Genomic DNA, 21,400 nt, shown 5'->3' on the forward strand with positions numbered 1-21,400 from the left:
CATACTGCAGGGGAGAAAAGTGGGGGGGGGGGGGTCAACTGTTCCCCAACTCACTGCCACTGGCCAGGACTCAAATGAGGAACCTTTGGTGGCAAGATCGTGAGTGCCTTCTTTTAATTTTCTCTACAAATACGATATTTGAACTGTTTTCAAAAGGTAATGGTAACTTGAGATAGGGTGATACTTCGATGCATATCACCATGTTTCTTTACACAAATCTATTAGCTGCCTCAAATACTGCAAATTCACAAAACAATCCTGCTTGTAGAGGAATTCACAACTACTACATGTTATGCAATAATACACAAACAGAATTAACTGAGAATATCTTTACTTTCAACAATTACCCATTTTCAGAACATTTTTTTACAATATTTTATCCACACAATAAGGTGATATTTTTTTAAAATTTCATTCCCTTAAAAAAATATTAACTAGAAAAAAAGAACTGAAAAGTAACAATTACTTAATATCTTCATAGTTACATAAAAGATATTTACATAAGATAAGAATAGAATATAAAGGTTTCAGAAAATAACTATATGCTACAGTGCAGACCTATACATTTTTGAGTTAGTATTTGTCTTTTAGCACAGCCAATGGCCAATGGTGTATCATTTTATAGATACACTAGACTCTCGCTAATCCGGCCCTCAATAGTCCGCCCTCTCAGTAGTCCGGCCCACATCCAGCCTGTAATCACTCAAGCAGAAATGACGCGCACAACAATGAATTATCATGTTCAACAATGTTGTTAGTTAAAAATGTTAAACAATGCTATACATACGTACAGTATTTGAAATTGTAACTTTCTTACAGTAAAGTTCAGTACATACTATGGCTTCTAAAAGGAAACACGTAAAGTACAGCCTGTATAGTCCCTATGTGTTTACACTACATAGTAGTACGTAATTTCCGACCCTCTCAATAATCCGGCACTTCCGCGAATCCGGCACCCATATGTGCAAGGAATGGCCGGATTAGCGAGAGTCTAGTGTATTTGTATTCCACAGACCAATAACAATAATTTCATCGAAGTAAATTCAGACATTGCAATTAATGCAAGTGATGAACAATTGCTTCAACAAATTACATTCAATAAATATTCCATAATCACTTGTTAATCATTAATTTACATTTTGAACATACATTTTTTTGTAAGTGAGGAAACTATTCAAATTTAACAGTGAATAGTGTTAATCTCACAAGATTCTATGCAGATACTGAAATCAAGATAGTATATTCTATGTTGAAAGGAATGTACATATGCGAGAATGTGGAATATGCATTAGCTGCAATACAAGTTTAATCAAGTCAATGAAACAAGTAATCTTACTTTTAATTTACATGAACAAACTCCTGGATAAATGTTAAATTAGGTACAAATTTTATATTTAAAAGAAGCATAACACTATATGAGAAACTGTGTTGTATTGTGTATATATTGGAATAGTTTCCAAAAGACAGTATTGTGGTATCTTCAAAATAAAGAACTAGGATCAAGAAGTAGCACAGTATCAATTCCTTCAAGTACGGGTATATGAGATTCAAGTTAAAATTTCCTGTACAGTTTCACTAGAAGCACAGGGGTTTCACAATGACTACATAGAATTTGTAAAACATTCACTTTCAGAAAATATACAACTCTCTATATTTGTGGCAAATTGACAAATTCAGTTTCAGGGGACACTAATTCAATATTAAATGATAAGTATCGAATGATAATTTCCTTACTTCAGAGTAGAAATTACCCTCAACCTTAACCCTCCCTTGGTATATGTGTGAGCATAGCACTCAAGCTTTTCAGGTCCAGATAATGATATCACTTTCTGGTCTTGTGTAGCTGTATTTTGGAATGTCTATGAGCAGATGACGCCAGTTATAGGTTGTGGCATTGTTTTCTGTCTGTGCAGACATGTAATTTTAATGACAGTGCGTGTTTTGTGAGCGCCATGCTCACACGTATACCAACCACGTAACCATTTTTTTTTCATGCATATTTTATTTCTATGGGCACTGAATTAGTGTTGTATCCCTGTTATTTGTTTTGATTCTATGGTAATTATTTTATTTGACTTAATTCACTTATTACTGTCATTATTTTTGGCTAAATGAACATTGAAACCTAATTTTAGTTACGAATGAACAACAGCAGTTAGAAACATTGCTTGCTGAACAGAGTGACGACAGAGAGACCTGGGCAGGGTGTTTGATTCTCAGGGCACAGATAATAATGTTGTCGAGGAGTTATTGAAAAGTGAAAATAATAGGAACACTGATCAAACTCTCACATTAGTATATATATATGATTTGTTATTATGTAATAAATAAGATAAATTTTATCATGTAAGTGATATATGTTAGGCAATATACATTTATAAACTATTTTTAATGTGATAAATGTAAAACGATATTCGAAAAAATGCCAAAATACATGAAATTCATGTGTGAGCAACATGCTCAAATGTATACCAACAGTGTTACTCTTAAACACATATACCAACGGAGGGTTAATTACATTCTGAACTGATGAAGTGGAAACTATCTTAAAATAATCCTCGATTCTGTAAAATACCGATCAGAATTTAGAAACATTTAACTGCTTCCTTTTGATTTATATTTTAAAAATAAGATCCCAAGTGGATTTTGGTTTTTGTAGATGTTGCACAGTTTTGTATTTTAAATATCACTGCAAAGTTTAGTAAATGAGGTATTTTTATGACTTTATGAAGGATGCAAAGGATAGTCGTATTTCCATTAGGCTTTATTACAAGAGAATAAAATATATTAATATTATGAGACAAAGACAATAAATGTCAATTGGCCACAGAATGTAAACCAGATTGAAATGAAATGAAATTCATGGTGGTCAAATGAAATTCATATTATTAATTTTCTACAGGCACATACATTTTTGTCTTCATATTAAAGTCATTTTCAACAATTCTCGCTAGATAAATTTTTCTACCCTACATTATGTCATTGAATTACCTCTTATGAGAAAGCATTGTGAAATCGGGACTGATTAAGGCTGTTCTAGAGACCAGCTTAAACAGAAAGACTGTAAAAGTAAACCTTTGGAGATTAAAGAATGCTAATTTATCATTTTGAATAGTGAAACAAAGCTAAATTGGGAGATATTTGTGTCCCTTACATGTCCATAAACATTGTTTTATATTATTTTATCTAATTTTCCAGGGTAATAATGAATTTGAAACTTGCTTTGTACATGCAATGTAAGCAGAATTCACCATGAAGTCCAGAGCCATTCTTTTCCAGTCTCATGCACTTCAAGAGTACTTACACAAATGTACTTCATCTTCCTTAAGGTAAAAGTAGTATAATATAGTGCACACGCTATGTAAAGATCCCACTGAAAGAAAGGAGTCATCTGAAGGTACACAAATTAACATGAATATAAACTATCAAAAACATTGTATTACATAATCACCAGTTTTCTTACAGTTCTCCTCGACAGATAAGTCATTAGAACAATCAATTTAGAAATGCATAAATAAATAACACAAGTCAACATACACACCAGCACATTCCTGACTAGGATTTTCCCACTCCTACTTCAATAACATTTGGATACATCTATGTAAAAGGATTTTGATTCAAAAGGTAATATCACATATGACAAATGTCATGAATAATAATAAACTTTGCACATAACAAAAGCACAGCCCAAAAAAGAGTTTTGTTGTAAAATAAATAATTATAATTATTTAAGGACTCCATAAAATTACATAGCTTCAAAATATTGTGACAATCATGAATGCACAGTAATATTTGACTGGCATGGTTTTGATTTAGCTCACTGAATTCTACCAGTACTGTCAGTAGTGAAGGCTCAGCAGTCTTTTTTTTTTTTTTTTTTTTTTTTGAGATCTTGCCAAATTCGATCACTGTAGGGCACATTCAGAAACAGTGCAGCAGAGAAATGGTGCAAATAATGCAACTCACTGTTCTATAATTTTTGTAAGATCCTAACTAGTCTTGTAGAAAATGCAAGCTGCTTTCGTTGAATCGGGCAACTTGAAATGTTTAGTGTTAGACATTGGTGATATCATATATTGTTGTAGCAAGAGCAAAAGCTTTGTCAGAGTTTGTATTAAGTCCACATTTCATGTTCAGGTAGGCTAATTGAGACGAACTGCAGTTTAATGGGGATCCAAACTACTGTGCTATGTTCCTAGGACTGCTCACACCAAAGACAAAAAGTGCTAACCATTTGGCTACATGGAAGCCTGATAAAGTTATTATAGAATCTAACAACATTACATGCGACATCTATCAACAAGCTTTGTATTCATGATAATTAGATTATATTTTGAAATGTTGTCATGCTGGTTTGAAGTGCAGGAAATAAGAGGTGCATTGTTGTATATTAAGGGCATATGTGCACTCTATACTGTGTCAGCTTTCAAACAGTGCACCTACAAATAATTACAATTTATATTATACACTGGGTGGCGGTGAAGCTTCAGGACAAATTATATCAGGTAGAGATGAGATGGTTTGGACACATGAAGAGGTTGGGTGCAGAAAGACTGCCAGTAAGAGCTTACAATGCACAAGGAGTGGGAGCAAGGCCAAAGGGGAGACCAAGATGGTGGAAAAAGCAGATAGTGGAGTGTGTTAGGAGAAGAGAACAAGATTGGAACACCGTGAAAAGAGAGGAGTGGTGGAAGACCAGAAAAAATGGAGAGGCTTTACTAATATGCCAACCCAGCCAGAGGCAGGAAACGGCAAAGGAGGTTGATGATTATATTGTCTTCATTAATGAATGTTAAATATATTTTCATGATACCCTGATACATTAAACTGAATATTTTAACACAACTTGGAAACTATGCAAACTGACGTAACATGTCCATAACATTCAAAATTGAGCATTTCAGATAAGTCTGTCTAAGGCTGAAGTTGGTGATGCCATATTTCTTCACAGACCGATGGTCCAAAGCAATGAATAATTCACTATAAAACTGCAACAATGGTCATACATACTTTTACAAGATTTCAATGTCAGTTTGTTACTACAGGAGTCCCTCACTTGGTTAGTAGATCGAACATTATAACTGACCTGAACCATAACCATAGTGTTCATCAAATGTAGGCATTGTAACAACTTTAAAAACGAATGAGAACATACTTTCCTTTTATAAATGCAATAAAAAAAATATTTCCACATTCAAATATTTCTTCTTCTAGATTGGAAAGTCCAATATGGAGAAGACTTAACTGGTTATATCTGGTAAATGTAAATGTTCTTTGTACATTCTCTTGCACAGGACATTGCATTTAATATGCAGTGGGCTTTACACTATACAAATTTACATGTTTTAAAGGCTGAGAGCAAGTCTTTAGTTTTGGAGATTTAACATGAATATGGTTACATACAATTAAAGGAATAGATCACTACAATTTTACATGGATAAATTATTGCTTGTTGTGTAAAGAGATCCATAGTTCATATTGATAAGGAAGTTACATGTATAGGGTGTAACTTGGAAATATGGCAGCAATAGATTAAGTACTTGAAATTAATTAAAAATGTTCCTATTAAAAATATGATCCTGAAATGGAGTATGATGAAGCTATTTCTATAACAATTTGAACACAAACATACTTTCTTCAACTGCATTTAAATTGATGACTACACTTGCCAAGGTCTACAGCTGATGAATGCTATATTGCCTTGTCTTGTCTTGTCTTGCCAAATAACAACCATAACATGAACATATCCAGTAGCTCCTATTGAAAAACCCTATTGTACATAGAATAACTACTGTTTGGCATTTACTCTATCATATTTGTAACTTGACAACTTCTTGGAACTGCAACTTCATAAACATATAAAAATGCATTTCCTGTCATATGTTTGCAGAAACATTTCTCCTGCATTGTTTTCAAATGTTGAAGTCACTTCTAGTATATATGTTGCAATTTGTATAACCAGAGTAGATTTTTGTAATTAAAAAAGTACTGAATTTAGATTCCCATTTTTCATTAACTCTTTCATCAGTTTCTACTTACAGGGAAGGTATATTTTCCTCTATTTTCATATTTTGGTTTCACAGTAATAAAATTAAGCCGCATTCAAAAAGGGAATGATTAAACACCCACCACCTTCAACACTGAATGGATAAGGGCTGAAGGAGGAACAGCCAAGTATGTGCATACTATGCTGCACCCCCACAATTGATTGCAGATATCACATTCCATATGTATGCATGATGTAACTAAGTATTAGGGAGATTTCACACTGAAGCGACACATGTCGCTTGGAAGCGAACCCTTAGTAATCAATGAAATATTTCGAACCGAAGAGACATGGCAAACTACACGTATCGCTCAGACTGGGCCATTATCTCACTACCGTGCATTGTGTACCCATGTGTGGTGAATGTTTTGCTTCAGATTGAATAGACTAGTGTTCCTTCAGTGTGAATTCCCCATGTCGTTTATCGCATGTTGCTTGCAGCTTGTCGTTTCGGTGTGAAATCTCGCTTAACCAGCCAATATTAAAACAACTACAGTACTTGACACTTCTTACATATGCATGACATAACGAGTTCTGATTCACTAGAACAAACTACACCAACACTTTCAGCACCAAAAACACTGGAAGATTTTGCACAGCTACAACCCGTACAACCGACTAGCATCACAATGTGGGTATACAGTGGAACTTCTCTATCACAGACACCAAAATATATATGCACAATTTTACAAAATGTTCTCCCATTGAACTATTTTTAGATGCAATCTTTTTATCATATGAGCATCGAAAACATTCAAAAGTTAATTTACCAGCACAGTTTTCATTTTTAGTACACAACTAAAGATTAACACCTTCATTGCTTAAAATGTCGCTTATCTGCATTTTATGAACAGTAAAACATACAGCCAGCTGCGACTCAAACATTAATTTCTCTTTCTCATAGATATTCATGAATTCATTTTTTATTATTATTTAAATTTAATTGCTTGTGCCTGTGCCATCCTGTCCATTAGTACCCTGTTACAGCATGCTCCACAGGGTGTCGAGAACCTGCAGGACAAACAGGGATGTACTATGCTGCATTGGCCATGCTATAATGGACATGCTGAGTATGTGGAATACCTGTTTGACCAGTCACACAGTACAAGATTTACAGGCAATTTATTTTCTCCGGTTCACTGTGCTGTGCTGCAGGGAAGTGAGATATGTTTGGATCTTTTAATTAAGCATTATGGATTTCACATCAAAAAGGGCGAACACCTCTGCATGTAGTGGCCTTCCATAACAATGTTGATTGCATGCATCTCTTGTTAGTCAATAATGCAAATGTAGATGCTCAAGACTACTCAGGGAAAACACCTCTTATTACAGCTGCTTACAGCGGACAATGTAGTGTCATAGAACTCCTCTTGGATTGGAAAACAAACATGTGGATCTTTGATGGTCATCGGAACACAGCATTACATCATGCTTGCCAGAGGCATCATTGCAACTCAGCACTTTTGCTTCTGGATAAAATTGGGGACGTTGAAGTTGTAAATATGACTAATTCTGAACTGGAAATGCCCCTCTGCACCTTGCAGCAAGGAATGACATGGTGACAGTGACCCAAGTGTTGCTACAGAAGGGTGCCTCGGTACTTGCTGTGGACTCCCGCGGAATGACACCTGCTTTAGCCTGCGCACCAAATCATGATGTCGCCCAGTGTTTAGCTTTTATTTTACCAGTTCATCCACCACTAGCTACTCTCGTGCTAGAAACAAATCATGTCACAGGAAAGATTGTGACTGTTAACAATTTACAGCAGAGATTGAATAATGATGCAGCATTTAATACATGTCACAAACTTTGCAACATTAAGATTTCAGTTATTTTAAACTTTTAAAACAATGTATTGCAACCCTTAGGTACTCTTGAAGTGGGATAAATATGTAAAATTGCCTGGTTGCCACCAACCATCAAAACTACTGCGTGACAGTTTTTCCATTACTGTAACACTGTTACCTCCTAATTTTACGAGTTGCAATTTATATTTTTTATACTGTCTGCTATTAGGAAGTTTTAAATTGGTGCTGGGGTATAATTTTCAATGTTTGCATACATTGTTGAGAAGTAATTTCTCCACATACCCCATTGTATTTCTGCCGGGGAATTAAAAGCTATCTGTTATTTATAGGTGTCCATTAAGGAAAGTTTCACTGTATGTATTTGGCTTTTCAATGAATAAATAACTATTCCAGAGAACTGATATTCATAAGACTAGCACTTACAAACAGTAAATCAGTAAAACTATGAACTTACAGTTCATTGTAATGGCAATCATGGAACAATGGCTTTCATAGTAACATTGATTTGTTGTGCATACAGATCTAAAAATATATTTAATGAAACTAAAGACTACTGGATAACAATCATTATATGAGTGTGTTTCTAATATAATGTTATTGTCTTAAAATTGCCTCCTCAGCAGTGTTGAAAGAAGTGACAATGCTTGTTGGAAGGAGTGACTCTACAGAAAAATGCATTTGGAATGTAAACAAGAAAATTTTCACAATATATAAATATTATTTTGCTAGTCCTACAATATTGCATGTGCACTAACACCCTTGACAGAAAGGTCACTTTGTACATCACAGATCTAGAAAACTTATATATTAGGGATGGACAGATATGATATCTTTGCCAGTAACAATAACTACCAACATGAGGTTTACCAGTAGTGATAATGAATATTCTACTGATGCAACATAAGTTGTAAACCTTTCTTGAGGAGCATGGATGATTCATTAATGTCCTCAATTAATGTTTATAACTAGGTGACTGCAATGGGTTTTACCTTTCAAAAGAAAAGACAAAACCAGCATGTATGAATTATATACATACATATGTAGGCTATATTCATAAAAAATAACAATAGTAAAATTTTGCACTAAATTCGGATCACTAAAATTATCTGTAATTTCACCAATCAACTGATCGGCAGATAGCAATTCAGTGCTGTTTAATGTGTCCCATCCCTATTATATACAAGTTATCATACCAATCAAAAAATATACACAAACTATGAAACATGCAAATTTTCAAAATTGTTGAATATATTATCATACTGATTCTTCAGGTTCTTATCACAGTATATATAACCGCCATTATTGTCATTTAACAAAGTTCTTTCACTAAATGTCATACAACAAAATATTACTACATAACACATTTTACAACCATCAGCTAAAAAAATGCAAAAACAAAATATAACCCAAAACCAAAGTGAATGCTTTTGTTTGCTTCTTTTCTTCATGCAGTTTTCTTCTTGCTTGGATATATCACAAAGAGTGAAAGCTGAAGCAAACACAACAGAAATCCTACAGCATTTTGGATCTAGAAAAAAAAAATTTGGTTTCACATTATTTAAAATTTTAACAATGTTGGGAGTTATTTATTAAAAAAAATAGGCATTGCATTTGGCATGACACACTTTATCTTGTTTTAAACTATGAAAATTACAGGAATACACTTAAGAAATAAGAGAACAACATGTGTTTTAAATTGGAGTTGAATAATGCATTGGAATTAACAAGGGTACTCAATTACAATAATACAGATACAGAAGAGAAGAATTCATAAGTAGTATATGCAAATTTTCAAGTCGCCCACTTCCAATGGCAGTTTTCATGCCACTGTGTGCACTACATAAAGTGGCTCCAAGACTCACCCATCTTCAAATCAATGGGTACCTGGCGGAGGGGGGGGGGTAAAGGCAGCCGGAGCATGGGGCTGATCACATTCACCTCCAAAACGACAGAGATTGAGAATGTGTAGAGCCTTACCCCCCAACATCTCCTCATGCCTTCATGGCACGGTTGTACTTGGTGCGTACTGAAAGTCGTGATCAACTTTTTATTTCGTCGTGCTATTCGTGAAAAACGTCCTGGCAGGGATAGTGTTATCCTCCAACACGACAATGCCAAGTCGCACACAGCACAGCTAACGAGGGATGAAGTTGCCAGATTTGGGTGGGAACTCCTCCCTACAGTCCAGATCTGGCTCCTTCTGACTTTCACTTGTTTTCTATTCTGAAAGAACACATGCGGGAAAACAGATATGACACAAACAAGGAAGTGGAACTTGCCGTTAGGAGAATACTCAGACGTGCCCGAACGGAGTTCTACAACAGAGGAATTTTCAAACTTCCAGAACGTTGGCAAAAATGTGTCGATTTAGATGGTGATTATGTTGAAGACTAATAAAGGTATGTACTTTAACAGGCATATATTAGATTCTTTTTGTACAGTTTACTTCCTTCTTGTAACATGTTGATCACGACTTTCAGTACGCACGATATATGCACAGGGAATTTTACCTTACCTTAACCTATCAGATTGAAATGAAATAATTTAATATGAAATAATTTAGTAAACATTTTCTTATTTGCTTGCTTGCAATAAAAACTTTCTACAAGAACGGCATCAAGCATATACTTATTACTTAAAACAGTTTGCATGTATAATTTTTTAATGATAGGAGAGCAAATAATGACTAGCAGTAAGGTAGGGGGCCCAAAATTCATCCCCCTTGGTTTCTCAGCCCTGAGGCTAGGAGCTCAATCAGCACCAGCATGCCAGGGTTGAGGAAGGCAAACAGAGCCAGTTGTGAAAGTTTTGTGATCAAGGCAGTTTATGGACCGGTGTAACAAAGAATTTTTGGTTTCATGATAAGGCAAGTTCTTGCAATATCATTGTTAGCAGTAATTTACGCTCATAATGAGTGTAGGTTTTATATTCGCTGCATGTCATTGGCGTAGGTATGTTGTGTTCTGTCAAGGTCACTTGTTCAAAAGTTATAACTCCATTAAGCCTTGTTTCCATGATTATGAAAAACTAAATATGCTGACCAAGGCAGTAATTTATTTTATTAAAAAACATAAACTAACGTAACGTTTCAACCTTCTAGCAAGGTCTTCTTCAGACTCTGTATCAAGTACAAAAGTAACCAGATACAGCAAGAAGGGTAATATATATACACAAACATTACTCCCTCCAGACTATTTAGAAAGTTGTTAGGAACTTTCTAGCAGATGACTTTCACTTTCCAACTTTACTTTCACCTAAAAGGCTAAACACTTCCATATAGAATGTGGTTGGACTTTTTAATCTCACGCTCTTTTCCCTTCATTTTTCTTCCTTCTCCTCTCCTCTTTTTCTCTTGTCCTTTCCACTCTTTCCAACATCTTCTTCCATTCTTTGTTTAACTTCAGTCCCCCATTCCAGTTCATTGTGTCTTCTTCGCCTTTCTTCTCTATTTCCTTGGCTTCCTTCCATTTTCTCACTAGCATTCTCTTCTCCCTTCCTATCTGCTTAGCCTCATCCCACTCTATGTCATGTCCTGTTTCTCTCGTGTGTTTAATATTGCATTTTTCTCTCTCTTAAGTCGTACATCATCCCTATGTTGTTTCAACCTGTCTTTCAGCCTTTTTTTCGTTTCTCCTATGTACACACTTTGACATTCTTTACATTTTACTTCGTAGATAATCCCTTCTTCTTCCTCTTCTCTGTTTTCCTTTTTCTTGTTAGCATTCCTCGCTATTCCTAAGATGCTTCTTCCTCCCTCCTGTAAGTTTTAATTCCTGCTTTCCTAAGCACTTTGCATATCTTTTCTGTGGTCTTCCCCATACTCCTTATTCCAAATCTTGTAGCTTAGACGTGAAAAGTATGTTCCCGAGCATCAAGAGGGGACACGTTTTGGACATTATTAAAAAGAGAATGGGACAAGAAATTATAGGAGAATGGGATAGTGAAAGGGTAGTGAAGGCGCTGGAAACCATTTGGAATAACGGTTACAGTATAATGGGAGATAAAATAATGTTCATGAGTGAAGGACTAAATATAGGTTCCAGTCTAAGCCCAGCATTGGCTGAATTGGTTATGAATGAATGGGAAAAGAAAGTGATAGAAAAGGGAGGTGACAAAATGATTCTGTTTTGCAGATATGTGGACGACTGTTTTGGCTTATGGAAGGGAACGAAGAGGCAGCTTGACATTTTTGCCAAAGAAATTCAAGATGAAGAAAGAGGGATATTATTGGAACTTGAAATAGAAGAAGAAGACAAGTTAAGCTATCTAGATATATTGATGAAAAGGAAAAGAGGACAAGAAATTGAAACCGCTTGGCATCAGAAGAAGTGTGCAGCAGGGGTATTCTGCCACAAAAGAAGTGATGTAAGTGAGGTGACAAAAATAAATTTTATAAAGAATATGGAGGACAGAATCAAGAAAATATGCATGAAAGAATGTGAAAAAGAAGGCAAAATAAATAGCCTATGGAAACAGCTGGAAAAGAATGGCTATGAGAAGCAGGATAGACTGGACATAAACAGAAGAAGTAAGAAAACGGGCAGGGGAGAATTGGAAGAGAAAGAAAAAGAGGAGAGAAGGTTTGGAATAAGGAGTATGGGGAAGACCACAGAAAAGATATGCAAAGTGCTTAGGAAAGCAGGAATTAAAACTTACAGGAAGGGAGGAAGAAGCATCTTAGGAATAGCGAGGAATGCTAACAAGAAAAAGGAAAACAGAGAAGAGGAAGAAGAAGGGATTATCTACGAAGTAAAATGTAAAGAATGTCAAAGTGTGTACATAGGAGAAACGAAAAAAAGGCTGAAAGACAGGTTGAAACAACATAGGGATGATGTACGACTTAAGAGAGAGAAAAATGCAATATTTAAACACACGAGAGAAACAGGACATGACATAGAGTGGGATGAGGCTAAGCAGATAGGAAGGGAGAAGAGAATGCTAGTGAGAAAATGGAAGGAAGCCAAGGAAATAGAGAAGAAAGGCGAAGAAGACACAATGAACTGGAATGGGGGACTGAAGTTAAACAAAGAATGGAAGAAGATGTTGGAAAGAGTGGAAAGGACAAGAGAAAAAGAGGAGAGGAGAAGGAAGAAAAATGAAGGGAAAAGAGCGTGAGATTAAAAAGTCCAACCACATTCTATATGGAAGTGTTTAGCCTTTTAGGTGAAAGTAAAGTTGGAAAGTGAAAGTCATCTGCTAGAAAGTTCCTAACAACTTTCTAAATAGTCTGGAGGGAGTAATGTTTGTGTATATATATTACCCTTCTTGCTGTATCTGGTTACTTTTGTACTTGATACAGAGTCTGAAGAAGACCTTGCTAGAAGGTTGAAACGTTACGTTAGTTTATGTTTTTTAATAAAATAAATTACTGCCTTGGTCAGCATATTTAGTTTTTCATTTTGTTCAAAAGGTAGCAACCGCCATGTTAGTTTGCGGGTTGTTCCTAATTTCATCCCACTTCATGTTCCTAATTTGATCCAGGGGACGTGATATCAGACGTTATCCAGAGATCCAGCCTTCAACATTTGCTCGAAGAGGTTTGATTGATTGAATTGCTTTATTTCACTTTGGCTAATTTGCGAAGATGAGGATGAATGATGATATGATGAAATTGATGTATGGACACTCACAAACATCCATGCCCAGGCCAGTATTCGAATCCGGGACCCCTGGTGTCATAGCACGATGTGCTAACCACTCTGCCACGGGGCCGGCCTGCTCAAAGAGGGTCAGCAAAAGTCGTCACAAGCTCTCCCCACAAACTAAAAATTGTAGAGGCCTCTGCAAAGAAAAATGCTCCTAAGAAAAACTTGTGCTGCCTGATGACTTCAGTATAACAACTCAGCTGACAGCAACATATTCTGCAGATAGACAGGGCGAAACACAGATGCGCTGCACAAAATGTTTCATATGGTTCCACAAAACATACTCCATTGCCAAAAACTGTGTGCAATTTATTTGTGATACTTGCTTCGAAGGCTAATGGCTCATCTTACTAACAAATAATAGCTTAAGGTTTTTTTTTTTTCAAGTAAAAATAATATTGTTTCGGAGTTGGGATAAATTTATGTCTTCAGTTCGCTACATTCGACTAATTATGTTCATTATGCTTACTTTTATAATGGCCTTTTGTAAGTAACATGAATACCTTGGCAAATTATTATTATTACCTCATTTTTTCGACCTTTTTAGGGGGACGAAATTAGGCATGCTTTTTTTTAGTTTTGCAATATGCGAGTACTTTTGACATTAATATTTTTGGTACTGACAATTGATTATACAGGAGCTTTGGGTTGGTTTCCATATAAAGAGATAGGTGATGAAGGTAAAACACAATTTTTGAGCTCTTACGTCATTTGATACGGTCTCCAGGTACGAGGTACAAGTGACTAGGGGATGATATTTGGGCCCACTTACCTTATATGCAAGCACATTTAAAAAATCAGAAATGATCAAAATCTGATGTGTTGGCATTTTGATACAATGATTACAAGTTACACACTTTAACAGCATTCTGTATTAATTACTTATTGGGGGAGGGAGGCAGCGCCTGTCAAGTGCTTTTTCAATGAGTTACGTGTGGTCAGAACACAGAGCCTAATTGCTATTGTTCTCTGGCTTTCAAGCCTGGGGTTTGTTTACACAAAGTTCCCAATTGTCCTCATGATGCTGGGTCAGCACTGGAATCTTGGGAGCTCACACTGGGAATCAAACCTGGGTCTTTTTGAACCAAACACAAGAGCACTACTAACTTGGTTAAGCAGGTGTTGTCTTAATTCTATATCAATTATAAAATAATGCTTTGTTATGGTAATAACTGTCCTACAATATAATATATAGTAAGGATGGGACAGATTAACTGTCACTATCCATATCGGTGTATCGGTAAATGTTAAACTGATAATTTTACAGATTCGATATATCTGTAAATATCTTACAAGTTTGTGCAATATTGTTCCATTTTGTTTTCAATTTTTATGGACAAACATAATCTCCATTGTGTAATTTTTTAAAGAGTAATTGTCTTAATATGCATTTTCATGTGCATTGCAAAAGCTTGGTTCAATTAAGGAGGTCGATTGGAATTTTATATCAGATCAGCAGAATATCGGTTATCAGTAAATTTTATATCAGCCCATCCTTACTATATACTAACTCGATGGTCAATTATCCAAAAAGGAGATAAACAAGGCTGCATATTCACTGATTTTGTTGCAGGACATTTTGTTTTTAACAAGAGAGCATTGCTACAGATAGAAGTGTGGTTGTAGAAAGCAACCCATATTTGAGACTAAATAAATTAAATTTTTGCTATGGATTTCATGTGTGGAGTTGTTGCTGCATGGAAATAAATGAAAACACATGAGGATTAACAATGAACACAAAACCAGTATGTGCTTATTTGTAGTTACTTACCTTAACGAATATGTTTTTAATTATTAATCCATACAGAAACCACTGAAATGTCACAAAAGTTCCTGATACTATAACTGGAAATGGAAGCATTTGTGTACTTTGAGTGGCAATCACATCTTTCTGTAAAATGAAATAAAAGAAATAAATGAAAGAATGAAAAAACCTAGGAAATACATAACCACATGCCACATTGCCACGTGCCGTCCTAGCTTATTAAATTCAGCAGCAAGCCAGGACAGCACCTGGGTCCCAATGAGATATTTGTGTTAATGCCCAGAAAGGACATCTTTGTCCTAGCAGGTGACTCAATTTAATATGAAACTTCGGAAATATTCTGTACCTCAGGTAATGATCTGTAGATTCATGTTCGTATTGATACAAGAGCTTTAAAGTGCCATTGGTAGGGGCATGTGTATTTAGTTTTTTACGAAAACAGGAAATGTGAAATAACACATTGTAGTGTCAATTTTGCATGTTTGATTAATTCAGCTGTAAATATTTGAGAAGCAAAAATGGACTCCTTTACACAGGAATAAACTTAATACTCTGATAACTATATAAATGTGCTATTAAAAATGAAATGTTAATTTTGTGTAATAAGTATAATTTTTAAATCAAATTTAGGGTTTTATTCACTATTTTAACACAGATATGCCATTTGATCCCGAAATATGCCCAGTTTTTGTACAGACATCTTGATATTTTATTTACCATAAATATGTGGCTCTAGTTATTGGTAATTTGATTGCTGTTGTAGCTACATGAAGTAACATGTGTGGGAAGTTCCTAAGTTTTAATGTGTAGCTCTCTAAAAAGAATTTTACCAACTCTACCATTTTTCTTCCTGCAGCAGAAATTTGTCAACTGGAAAACCACTGGTGAAGTATACACTTGTAATGAGTTCATGTTTTAAGCAAACAGAAGGAACGTTAGGAGGGAGGGAAGGAAGGGGGAAGTGCAGTAAGGAGAAAGACAAACTCTTAAGGAATTTGCTCAGTACTGGGGTTCCACAACCATTTTTGTTGATGGCTTGCCCATGTGAAGCTTTAGTTTGGGAGGCAAGAATCAAAAAAAGGCACGTGGCACCAGTGTTGTCATGGTGCTTTCCCTTGTACTGTTTTTTCAAAAGTTAAATCTGTTTATGTGCACAAAGCATGGAGAGAAAATTTCCTAAAATTGCTTTGTCTGTTGATCTAAGTGAATTGAGTGCAAGTGGCTTAATTTTTGGTTCTCGTTAGAGACAAATATGCATACCAGATAGCTAGAAGATTAAATATGTCACAAAGTAATACTGAACTTGAGCTTGGATTTGGATTTGTTGTTTTAAGTCCACTTTATGCACAGTAAGGCTAATTGGGACTGGACCTACAGTTTAAAGTGGGATCCGAACCACTTGTGCCTCCACCGGGTATCGAACCCGGGACCCCTTGATTACAAGGCGACGACGCTACCACTGCGCCATCGGGGAGGCCCCTGAACTTGAGCTGACATTAGATATGGATTCAGAGAGATGCACTGGCAACTGAAGGTGATGACAACGGTGACAAAAACATACAGAGTGCGAAGGCAGTAACAATAACAAGACTTGGCAGAAACTGATGACAGGACCAAGACAGCATTAGATACTTCCCATTTACAGTTGCCATACCATTACAGAGTAATCAATATTGATACTGGGTTTTTCAAAAACAGCATATTATGGAGTGAGTGAATTACAATGTTTGGGTGCATTGGCACATATGGCCATTTTGCATCCTTCAATGTATACGAGGGGAAATCCCCTTAAGGTTTTTGCCTTTCCTTTCCTAACAACATAAATGAAGGGGGAGCAAGTTAACTGCACTGGATTTCATCCTGTCCTGGAAGGTTGATCCTAATAGCCAATGAAAAATGAGCAGGGGAAGAGTAATTTATTACAAGATTTCCTGCATGAATATGTATATGATTCTACTTTGCAAATTACGAGGTGTAAGCATGGTGAATACTCAAAATAGGAGAAAGTTACTTAACTGGGCATCTTTAAACACCCCATCCTTCTTATGAGGTTTTAGAATTAAACCTTGGTCCTAGGTTGGCATGGCTGAGCACCAATCCCATGGGCTGGCAAGATGTATTTTTACTCTCAGTTCTTCAGGTAATCCCTCTTTTAAAAGGGTTATTCTGTTGGAATGCTAATGAACTAAAATTTGTTAAGTTTATCTACTGGCTTAAAATTTTTTTAATATTTTTTTTTTCATAATCAGATAAATGATGCCAATTTCATGGGGATGTCCATTATCCAATCCTTCACTCATCACTAGTTGGTTCAAAACCATAAATTAGAACTAGCTAATACAATATGTACAACCAGGATTCAAGAAATTTCAGAAAAATCAAAGTATTAATTACTAAATGGTTGAAAGAGAAATCACAAGATTGCATGAACATGTACAGAGCATTCGGGAGTAAGGTCAGGACAAAAAAAAAGATAAGAAGAGATCAAGGAGTGGACCATAGATGTGATGTGGCATGGCAATGGAATGTGGAAAATATACTAAGCAAGGAATAAAATTGAAAAAACAATAGAATTTGAGAAAAGGTTTGTTTGCATTTGTGTTACTTTAAGTTGCTTTTGTACCACTTTTGGTTACTTTTGTACCACTTTTGGTTAATGTAAAGATGAGGATGACTCGAACAAGTGTTGGTTACCAGTCAGGTTAAAACAGAGTTAGCTTCCAATGTTTCGAGTGCACACATTGCTCTCATCAGGAAAATTAACAGTGATTTAACATGGTGTTACCAGCTCTGTTTAGTAACAGAAGAACACTTGTTAAAATCACATTGCCAGGAAAGTTAATGGTGATTTAACATGATGTTACCAGATCTGTTTAGTAACAGAAGAACATTTGTTGAAATCACATTGCCAGGAAAGCTACAATTACTATGAGGACGATGACTTCAATAGAAATGTGGGGAAGATAGAATATAATAAAGAGGCCTAGAAAACCCTCCAAATCCAACTAAGTACAGCTAGAACAGACCAGAGTAAGTGAAGTACAAATAAACAAAAGAGAACTCACAAGAGAAAGCAAGGGAGATGCAAATGTCATCATGGACACCATCGTGACTATAACTCCCAATCTAAATTCCACTTCTGATTCAGCTTCCATCCATACATACGCCAGGACTGTACATACAAACATAGCACATGTTAGGACCCACGTCCTGACCTCGTCCTACAAAGAAAACAATTTATTTTAGTATTGAAACAGACTGATTTAAATTCTTTAATACTAGAATGGTGAAAGGGGTCAAAATTACCACTAACCTCATTTAATATTTAGTAACTATCCAATTTTTATTAATCGTTTCTACACATATTGAGGCTTCCTAATTTTCTGTCCTTTTTACAAAGCCATATTGAAATTACAAAAATGTTAATTCTTTTCATTGACATTTCATGTCGTACACAGAACAGCAGAGGCGTCAATTTGACCCCCCAAATAATTTTCCCTAACATGACATGCTATACCAGCAATATCAGATAGCCACGGATCTTCAACTTGTCCCAGTTCGCAATCTTTGACCGTGATGGTACATCTTCCATCATACATGGTGTGGTGAGTTAAATGCAGTGGTAACATCATATGGAAAAACTTTCATGTTCCTGCTTTGCTCTTCTTACTTTTGTGACTAATTTCAAAGGTCCACTGCCTTCATTGAAGTAGATGGTATCTGGGATGCAGGTGGTATCACATCATTGAAATGTTTACACTGTACTGTCTGGAGTTCTGATTTCTACCATTTTATGGTTCTAAGGGATGCAAAGTGCTAGTGTCAAAACCCCACGTCAATGAAGGTACTTTAATCTGAAACAAGAATAAGAACAGCGATAGGAAAACGTGTAACTTTCCATGCAATCTTCAATCAAGTCAAGTTGATGTTCCTCATGATGAGATATGTATTCTATAGTACTGAGATGTTGAATCAGAAAGTGATGTAACCAATTCAGATTATGATTGTGTGCCAGAGACTAGTGGGCATGAAGATTGCAAGGTGTGTGAGGAGGAAGGGTTGCTATCAGAGTGCTGACGTATCAGTTCTGCCTCAACCATCTGAGAAGGCACATTCAAATGCCCCAACAATGAGGGTGGTTACCAGAGATAAGACTTCAGAGTGGTATCAGATGTCAATTCACAGTGGCGCTCCTTACAGTCAATGATGAACGTCGTGAAGAATGGGGTAACTCTGTTACCAGTGCCATCCATTTTATCAGAGATTCCTTCCATTATATAACATGCGAATGTATAAATATAAAATTCAAAAAACAATACAAAATAAAATAAATACCTCCTTTCAATCGAATTTGTAAGATTGTAAAAAGGGGTCAAAATTACCACTCTCCACTGTTAAAGGAAAGTCAGATTTTCTGTCATTCCAGCGTTAAACAATATTCAAATTAAAAGAGCAATATTAGTTTCGAAAGTACAAAATTGCAAACAAACTTGCTGAGAAAAGTATAGGGAAAAAGCATCCTTGCATGACCAAGCAATTAATTTTGCAACATGGCTGGATCTCATTAAAAAAATAAACAAATAAATTCAGTATTTCTGAAAATGGTATCCAGACTTGGCTGTGGATCTGACTGCAAAGGCACAATACATAAAGAAACAGAGAAACCTCTGCTATTATTAACCTGAAACTTGTACATAGGGCAAACCTTAGATTATTATGCAATAAGGTATTTTATGTTGATTAATATTCATTTCACAATTCTGTTTCTTTTTAAAAAACACACACATATAGAAGTAATAATATACATTATTTAATACGTAAATGTTTTGATATCAAGTACATCTGATTATAATCAAATATACAATGTGCTTCATCATACTCTGAATTTTTACTAGTCACATTCAACTTTTCATCCAAGATAATGTTTCGTTCAATATTGTTAGTATTAACTGTATAAAAATAAAGTAAACTATAATATACAAAGGTGTTCAATATTTCATATGAATTTGAATTTCCTTACACATACAACATGCTAACATTACATATACACTGCAAAATTGTCAAGATATAAAAAAAGAGTTAGAAGAAAAACATTTATTTAACAAGCAATGAAATTCAGATTTGATAATATTCTTCCTGTGAGATATAATTTACTTTCTTAACATTCCAATGTTACACAAGTGAATCATTTTCAATTTGCAAATACAAATCATTTCTACCTGTTGAGAAATATGGATTTGCGAGACCAGGGCAACCGCTAGGAAATGCAAGGCCATGCGCGAAGTATACCCGCAATAAAAAATGAATATGTATACATACACCTTCAATTCGTTGTAAAATCCTGAATTATTAAAATTGTGTAATTATATCCCCCCCTACCACCTTCAACACAAGGATTTCCCGTGAGCCACCTGTGAAATTTGGCAATGTGTACAGGACATCAAGACAAATAACAACTTTCTTTAGTAACATTTTGATACTTTAGGACCTGTTGCGGCCCTCTACCAGCCCTCAAAAAACATTTTTTTATTCTGTATGTACGTAACCATGTGCTACAGGTTCATCCTTGCCAACGTTAGTACTCCATGTAAGTGTCAAGAAGCATGCAGATTTTTGAGGACTTTTAGAGTAGAAGTGAGACCTCAACTTGACCTGTCCCCTCCCCACAAATTCTTCCTCTTCTTCATCTAACGGATTAAATATGGTGCACCTAGTAGCAAAAGTGACTTGGAATCAGCTAAAGTAAATGATTTACTAAGGAAATATATTCTGGTCTCCCCTTGTCTCATCGCACATATTGCAACAAAGTGCTAAACTTAGAAAAATGTATACATGTTGAATTTTGCATTAATTTAGAAGAAATCATCCCCCTCTGTGGGCACTCCTGGTCAATCCCATGATCAAAGTCAAATGTCGACACCACATCACTTTCTGGCGATAGTCTGGCGAGGGAGGACAGCTCACTGTGCTATTAGAAAAAAATCCAGTGGGAGGTAATTCAGTTAACTGCTCCTGAAGCATCAGGACATTGAAAAATAACATGCACCCCCCCCCCTCCCCACCAGAGCAAAACATTAGCAACCACAGGGGAAAGTTCTTGGACCTCTACTTTCCCCGAAAGTGGGTAGGAAGCATG

General features: G+C 35.7%; 1 protein-coding gene across 2 annotated transcripts in view; it reads right to left on the reverse strand.

Annotated features, from left to right (window-relative positions):
• Positions 1-335: 335 nt before the first annotated feature.
• The window catches only part of LOC145986583 (sugar transporter SWEET1-like), a 29,414-nt gene continuing 8,349 nt past the window's right edge, over positions 336-21,400 (reverse strand). For both annotated transcript variants that reach the window (XM_083120753.1, XM_083120754.1), the window contains exons 5-7: positions 18,330-18,485; positions 15,271-15,390; positions 336-9,382 (exon numbers count right to left, since the gene is read on the reverse strand). In XM_083120753.1, coding sequence (XP_082976879.1) covers positions 9,299-9,382; positions 15,271-15,390; positions 18,330-18,485 — 360 coding nt within the window. In that variant the 3' untranslated portion in view covers positions 336-9,298. The remainder of the gene's footprint in view (positions 9,383-15,270; positions 15,391-18,329; positions 18,486-21,400) is intronic.

This window comes from Lepisma saccharinum, chromosome 4 (assembly GCF_977018435.1).
Source record: "Lepisma saccharinum chromosome 4, izLepSacc3.1, whole genome shotgun sequence".
Lineage (NCBI taxonomy): Eukaryota > Metazoa > Arthropoda > Insecta > Zygentoma > Lepismatidae > Lepisma > Lepisma saccharinum.